Source organism: Lepidochelys kempii, chromosome 1, assembly GCF_965140285.1.
Source record: "Lepidochelys kempii isolate rLepKem1 chromosome 1, rLepKem1.hap1, whole genome shotgun sequence".
In the NCBI taxonomy this organism is placed as follows: Eukaryota; Metazoa; Chordata; order Testudines; family Cheloniidae; genus Lepidochelys; species Lepidochelys kempii.
In genome coordinates, this window is record NC_136380.1 from 4,989,153 (window position 1) to 4,996,966 (window position 7,814).

The 7,814-nt window shown below is 43.8% G+C and overlaps 1 protein-coding gene across 1 annotated transcript; it reads left to right on the plus strand.

Moving 5' to 3' along the window:
• Nucleotides 1-1,503: 1,503 nt before the first annotated feature.
• LOC140905573 (olfactory receptor 52D1) lies at nucleotides 1,504-2,442 on the plus strand. Its single transcript, XM_073329096.1, has one exon. It carries the CDS (start codon nucleotides 1,504-1,506, stop codon nucleotides 2,440-2,442), a length of 939 nt encoding a protein of 312 aa, XP_073185197.1.
• Nucleotides 2,443-7,814: the final 5,372 nt, after the last annotated feature.

Here is a 7,814-nt window from a genome sequence, read left to right on the forward strand (position 1 = left end):
TCTGTAGCAGGATCTGAAGCCACGATTTTTACAGGTGGGAGCTGAAAGTTAAACACTAAGGGTGAAACTGGTCCCACACATCCAGTAGTTCACCCAGCATGTAGGGACGGAATTAAATGGCCTGATTTACTCCCATCATGAGGCCCCAGTAACTTCAACTGGAGTGGCCCAATGGCCTCTAAGGGTGGGCGAGCTGTAGATCATATACAGCATGACTAGAAACATTATCACCAAGCCATAAGTCTTGTTGACTGTGATGTCCCCACATGAAATCTTTGCCACAGCTATGTACTCGCAGAACATGGTGGGGATAATGCGGTTGGCACAGAATGGCATTTGCAATACAGATACATAGTCAGCGTTCATAACTTCAGATACAAAAATGGTACATGCATACAAATATGATAATCATATTCAGAAAATTATAAGCTGCGTGCCTGCAAGACAGTGTCTCATAAGAAGAAACAGTGGAAGTAACAGAGGTTCAGCCTGAAATACAAAGAACCTTTTGCCCTTCATGCCCATTCTGTTGAGCACAAAGTCATAGTTTAGCATGACCATGTCTGTTTCCATGGGAGAAACTTGGTTCCTTTCCAACATAGGGAATGCATCACGTATCACACTTGTCCAGGTGCTGCAGAAAAAGGTGTAAGAAACCCATCAATAGATGTGTGACTTGATTGTGATGAGGGTCTCACCCTAAGGAATAACAGTAGAGATTGGCTTGAGCCCTGGAATACGTGGACATATGGATTTTCCGAAGTATTTATTTAGCTGTAACTATTGTGACTAGATAATCTCACTTTTCATGTAAATGTCCAAACCCTTCCTGTCTCTTGTTTATCTCATGGACTGTACTACCTTTCTACCAGTCAGTATTATCAAGATTTTCTCATGTCCTCTGCTGTTCATCTCCTTTCTAAGGTAACAATCCCACTCTTTTCAGTCACTCTGTGCATGACATTTTCACCGGATCATTGATCATTCTTGTTGCCATTGCATGAACCCCTCCAGATCTGCAATATCCTGTGTGAAAAGGGTGCCCAGTATTACACTGAGGAGTCTAGAGGAGGGTGAAACATTGGCTGACTATTTTCAGGGCATCGTATTTCCTGTAGGATTCCCTACCCCATTCCTGCAGGAATCCAATGCTTTCCTCAATTTCTGTCCATGCCTGCACTGTGAGCAGAGTTTCACAGAGCAGTGTATTGTGACACCCAGATCCCTGTCCTGAGTTCACACAGTTAAATTAGAACATTGTTACGTGTTTGAGGCATTCAAGTTTTTTCCTCCAATAGGTATACACGTTGCAGTTATTGACATCAAAGTTCATCTTCCATCCTGCTGCCCATTCTCTGGTTTGATTGGCTTTCTATATATGTAATAAGTATAGTATATTTACTGTTCTAGTTCCTATAAAGCATGTAACCCACCACTCTATACTTCTCTCTCTTCACAGGCGCCTTGTGTATTTCTGAGCCCATTAGACCTATCAAGCAACTCATGGCAGATATGAACCTCACCCCCTTTGACCCTTCAATTTTCATCCTAACAGGCATCTCTGGCCTGGAAACTGCCCATGAATGGATTTCAATCCCTTTCTCTATATCCTATATTATTGGCCTGCTGGGAAATTTCACACTTCTGTTTGTTGTAAGCAAAGAGCAGACACTACACAAGCCAATGTACCTGCTGATCTGCATACTGGCACTCACAGACATTGCCACGTCTACCGCCATCGTGCCAAAGGCACTGTGTATATTTTGGTTCAATTTGAAAGTCATTACTGTGGGTGGCTGCCTCACCCAGATGTTCTTTCTTCACATGTTTTCTATTATGCACTCAGCTATCCTTGTGACGATGGCCATCGATCGCTACGTTGCCATATGTAACCCTCTGAGATACACCATTTTCCTCACCAATGCAAGAATAGCTAAGCTTGGGCTAGTCGGTTTGGTAAGAGCTGTTCTCTTCTCTCTGCCCATGCCCCTGCTCCTGAGAAGGCTGCCATTCTGTGCCAACCGCATTATCCCCACCACGTTCTGTGAGCACATAGCTGTGGCGAAGATTTCGTGTGGGGACATCACAGTCAACAGGATGTATGGCTTGGTGTTAATGTTTCTAATCATGGTGTTAGACCTGCCACTCATTGTGCTCTCCTATGGTCTAATCATCAGGGCCATCTTCAGAATGTCCTCGAAGAAAGCCCATGAAAAAGCCCTCAGCACTTGCACAGCCCACATCTTTGTGATGCTGATGTATTATACTCCCTCCCTCTTCTCAAACCTGGCACACCGTTTTGGTCAGGGCATTGCTCCCCACATTCACATCATCTTGAGCAACCTCTATCTTCTTGTTCCTCCCATGCTCAACCCTATCATTTATGGTGCCAAAACCAAAGAGCTTCGTAACAAAGTTGGCAAATACACCTGCAGAAGTTAATTGCTGCAGGGCCACTGCTTTGAAACCTGTGTGACAAGAGGGGAAAGGAGATCTCCTCATTAATCAAGGGTGCCCTGTCCCAGTTTGGCTGAGCTCAGCATTATGCAAGCGCACAGTGTGAGAAATTCCTCACACCTAATGTCTTCTCACTCTATCACCAAACACTGCTCTCCCAATTGCTGAGTTCCCTCTCTCTGACCATCACCTGATCTCAGAAAGTGGAATGTGAATTTGCTGAGAGGTCAGATGCCCGGGAGAAGGGTCCTGCCACCAAGACCCTGAGGGTGTGACCACTGCCAGAGTAAGTGTCTGACCCATGGTATCACTGCAGTGCAGCCACAAACTGGGCAGGAGGAGCTGACAGTGAACTTTCCTTATGTCCCAGGGACAGCTGTCTGTGTTGTCCCTGTGCCCGTGGAGTAAGTTTCTTGTTTCCTTGAACCTTTCCTGTTTTTCCTTATTTTCCTTATAGTTGCTGTTTAATAAACTATATTTTGTTAGAATTTAATGTCGTGATCAGTGGGTCAGGGAAGCATCCAGTGAATACAGTACCCTGGAGCAGGGAACACCGTAGGCCCTGTCCTAAGTGACCATGAGGAGACTGGGGGTTCAGCCTCCCAGGAATCCTGGTGTGACATTATATGGGTATAATATAATATCTCAATGAAAGGTGATACAGGGCCAGAAAGAGTTACTTAACTGATAGACTGACATGACCCATGGTCGAACTTTAAAAACATGTGAAGAAGAGATGTAGATGATAATTGGGTGATTGCACTCAGTTAGATTAGAACTTTGAAATGCAAGTTAGAGATAGAAGGGTAGATGTTTTCTCAGGTCTTGTGATGTAAACAAACAAGTCTTGTCTATTACTATAGCTTTGATTCAAAGATCAAAACAGTAATGTTAACATTTATGATGACACTTGAGTGAAACATTATTATTGTTGATATGTCTCTTTGAAGGTTGTGGTAACCTGTATATAAACTGTTGAATGGATAAATTGCCCTGTGCTAATTGCCATGATGTTTGGGAGACAGAAAGTTAAGCCTATTGTTCTCTCGGGCAAAGAGGCTGCTGGAAATGTATAAAGACCCTGCAACACGATCCTTCTTTATCTCAGATCTGCTTTGGGTTTCAAGAGGGGGAAACCCTAAGCCATAAGATTTGAGATCCCCAGTCATTGGCTGGAGTCACCCTGAATATGGACATTGGACTATAACCTGTGGAGTATTTCTAAAAGAACTTTTGGCAGCTACAAACTCATCATCTCTGCCATGTATCTGGACCTCAAGAATTGAACTCAAGTCTGTATGTATATTGATCTTTCAACCAACATTCTCTGTCTTTTCTTTGTTAATAAATTGTCGTTTAATTAATAAGAATTGGCTCTAAGTGTGTATTTTGGGTAAGATCTAAGTTATAATTTGACTTGGGTGTGTGGCCGATCCTTTTGGGATTGGGAGAACCTTTTCTGTCATATGATGAGAAAAGATTTTCAGAAATTATCATCATCCATTTGACAGGTGTGCCTGGATGGAGGTCTGAGGCTGGGTACTTTAAGAGAATTGTGTTGTTTGGACTTCTGAGTAACCAGTGGAATACGGAAGCTATTTTGTGCTGGCTTGGTAAATCTAAATATTGGAATAGCCACCAGCTTTTGGGTTTGTCCTCCCCATCCTGTGTGCAGTTCACCCTGTTTGAGTGACCTCAGCTGGCTCCCACGGGCACCACTGTTACAACTGCGTCCAGCCGTGTCCCCATTATGAGGACTTTGCCAGCCTGGAGAGTGGAAGGTGAGTCCTTGAGATCAGGCAGCCTTCTGGGTAACGGGAGTGGGAATGTTACTTTGGGGAACACACTTTCTATGTAAGGTGAATTTAACATCACTGCATGATATGGCTTCCCAAAGACTGGTATCATATAAACCCTTTTTACTGTACTATTTTAGTATGGGGTTAGAGCAGTAAACCTGGCATTGTGTATTTGCCCTTTTGAACATCATAAGAAATGAAAGCTGGGTCAAGGAATTGACTACACTTGTAATCACCCACCAGTATGAATAACTCCTTTTTCACAGGCTATGTCTACTCTGCTGCTTTCAGCGCTAAAACATTTGTCCCTATCTGGTGTAAAATGAAAACCCTGAGTGACAAAAGTTTCAGAAATAAAATATGCCAGTGTAGACAGAAAAAGCTTCCACTCCTCATTCGGGTTGGTTTGCCTGTAAGGTGAGCTGTGTAGACATAGCCTCCAATTTCAGTTTCTCGACACAATTGAGGCACCCATAGAAATATGCCATTGAAACTTATGAGCCTTTAACATTAAAGAAATTAAGGAAAATTTTAGTTTTCTTTTTCTCATTGTGCTCCAAAGAAAGATTCTGGAAATGGTAAATTCTGTTTCAAAACTGCTACAATGCAAAGACACCGACCTTTCCAAAGCAGCAGGATTACTTCCCAAAGCCACTGAACTCGTAGCTACATTTCAAATTGAATTCAAAGAAGCCAAACATTCAGCCAGTAAAGTATCAGAAAACAGGGCAGACAAATCAAGTCTGAAGAGAAGTGCTTGAGAAAAGCAAAAAGGCAGGGGAGCAGACCAGGGAGGAGAGCCGACCTGCTACTGAGAGCTCCAGAGGAGATGAGCTGAGGGAAGGCAGAATCTCCCCCTGAACAGCTGCCCAGAGGTCCCTCCCTCTGCAAAGGGAGGGCCAACTGCAGGGACATCCTGAGAGGGAAGCATTCATCTCTCATACGTACACTGGGCTTGACTGATCCCCTTTATTTGCTGTTTGGACTACCACAGCATGAGAGAGACCTTGGACTGAGCTGGCCCTTGGAGATTGTGCCATACCCCAGGAAGAGGCAATTGCTGCCCCCCAAAAAGGAGAATATCTTCTTACATGCAGCCATCAGAAGGTGCCTTGGAAGTGATCAAACACCCTTCATGTTGCCTTACCCCAGAAGGAGGCTGTGATGGGTTCAGTCACAGAGACCCCCATTGGGACTGTCACTTGATGTGCTAAAATTATCACTGAGCCCATTTTTCCTGGCAGCCTGGGCCCCCAGAACCCTGTCTTCTTGAGACAGACACACTAGCCTGCTATGACACAGACCCACTGTCTGGGCCTCGCCCCCAAACTGCAGCCCTAAACTGAAAACAGCCCAGGAAGGTACCTGTCTCCAGCTCTCAGGCACCCAGCCCCAATGATGTCTAAACCCCAGAAAAATCCACCTAACACTGTATACAATTTTAAAGAAGGTAAATTCATTAGTTTTTGCCCTCTTTGTCACAAAAAGAGAGATATGCACAAACTGTGAGCCCCCTTAGGTAACAATTACTTACACTGGGTTCCAGCTCCCTAGCTGAGTTACTCCAGAATCAGCAGGCTCAGCAGCAAGAGGAGTCCCACAGCTGGGCCAAGGGTAGGAACCAGACATCAACCAAAGAGCAAAGGCATATAAATGCCATAGGCAATTAAGTGGTGCAATGGCCAGGGAAGGAGGGAAAGTGAACGAGGGACACGAGAATCAGCAAAGTTGGGTCTCGGTCTTTCACATTGACATTGGAATATTACAAGACATTTTCATTTTTTGAGTACAGTAAGCAGGCAGAAGCAGTTTTCTGCTTTCCTTGCAGACAGTTTTCCAGTGGTTTGAGAGACTTTCCATGTGGCAAAAAATGGAATTAGACACTGGAAAAATATAAGAAAAAAGCTTTAGAAACATATACAATCTCCCACACACAAGCAGTGTTCTGAAAGGTGGCATTTTTTTCAAACAGTCAAAGGAAGTGGGCTCTATAGTGGCACAATTATCAAATTCTCACAAGATGCTGTTACATAAAAAGAGGACTATGCTGCAAGAATCACCGGTGTACTTCTCGAGCTGGCTAAGCAAGGAATTGCACTGCAGGGGCAGGATGCAAGAGAAAAATCAGCAAAAGGGGGAAACTTTCTGGAATTAAGCAATTTGTTTTCACTGTATGATGAAATAATTGCAAACATAAATAAATAAATCACTAAAACCCCAGGAAACCCTAAGTGATCCTTTCAATCTCACAAGCCGCTCAACTCAAAATGAGCTTTTAGAAATTACTGCTGATATTGTAAAAAGCAGAATCATTCAGAAAGTTCAGGAAAATGGATTCTGTACTGTTCTTGGTTACAAAGAATGCAGGTTTAACCAAGAAGAAGTGACGGTCTGTTTGAGACACCAGAAAATCTGCAAAACGACGAGGAGTCCTGTGGCACATTAAAGACTATCACATTTATTTGGGCATAAGCTTTCGTGGGCTGGAGCCCACTTCCTTAGAGGCATGAAGTGGAAGCTTCAGATTGTCATGTGCAAAGATGGGTGTGTTACATTACTATTTGGAGGACCAGTGCTAATTCAATCAGGGTGGATGTGGCCCACTCCCAACAGTTGATGAGAAGTTGTGAATATCTATCTATCTATCTATCTATCTATCTATCTATCTATCTATCTATCTATCTATCTATCTATCTATCTATCTATCTATCTATATATGCCATTACGTGGTATGATTGAATGGAACTCTTTTTCATTTGACTGTTTCCCATCAGATCCTACCCATATTTTGTCATCTTCCATCCTTTCCTTCTTATTAGGATAGAGAGAATCTCCATTAATAGATATATGGTATGCGCTCCTTGAAACAGACTGGGAACTATTAAGATGTCTTTGTCGGGGTTTTACACTTCCTGAAAAATCCAGACAAGACAGAGCTCTGGCCTGGGCTTCAGCAAAGAGTGAAGCTGAGGTGCAGGACAAGGAGGAGTATAAGAGAGTTATACATGATATAGCCTCAGATTCCCCCTTCTGGTACCGTCTCCCAGCCTGGCATCCACCAGAGACCGGAAGGGGATACTCAAAATGCTGTCATTTCTGCATTTGGCCTTTATTTATTTCTGGGCAGCGTGGGACAATTGATGTGGCCCTGTGCATTCTATCGGGATGTTGCCCCAGCATCCCAGTGAAGATCATTGACCTTGTGAGCTATTCCGTTGTTAAAGATGGAGGGGTGGGGGAGTTTGTATAATGAAGATATCCACAAGCTAGTGCTCGTGGCACCCATGTTCTACAGAGGGGCAGCAGAGCCCACAGAGCTCCGAGGCAGCATCTGATCCCTTGGGTTGTTCACTGTCAGCGATAGGTTACTGAGCTAGACCAACTCTGATCTGATCCACTAGAGCAGGGTTATTAAGTGAACATTTTAAAAACCCTTTGAAATTGGGAAGTGCTCTCTGCAGGGGGGTAAGTTGTGTATTAAGCCGTTACATTCCTGCTGAGCCCAATTTAAACCAGTGCCTTAGAGGTGAAAAGCTGAAAATAGTATCACACGCCCTG

Bases quoted from the DNA above. Each gene is read 5' to 3' on its own strand.
- LOC140905573 (XM_073329096.1), top strand. From the start codon at position 1,504: ATGGCAGATATGAACCTCACCCCCTTTGACCCTTCAATTTTCATCCTA.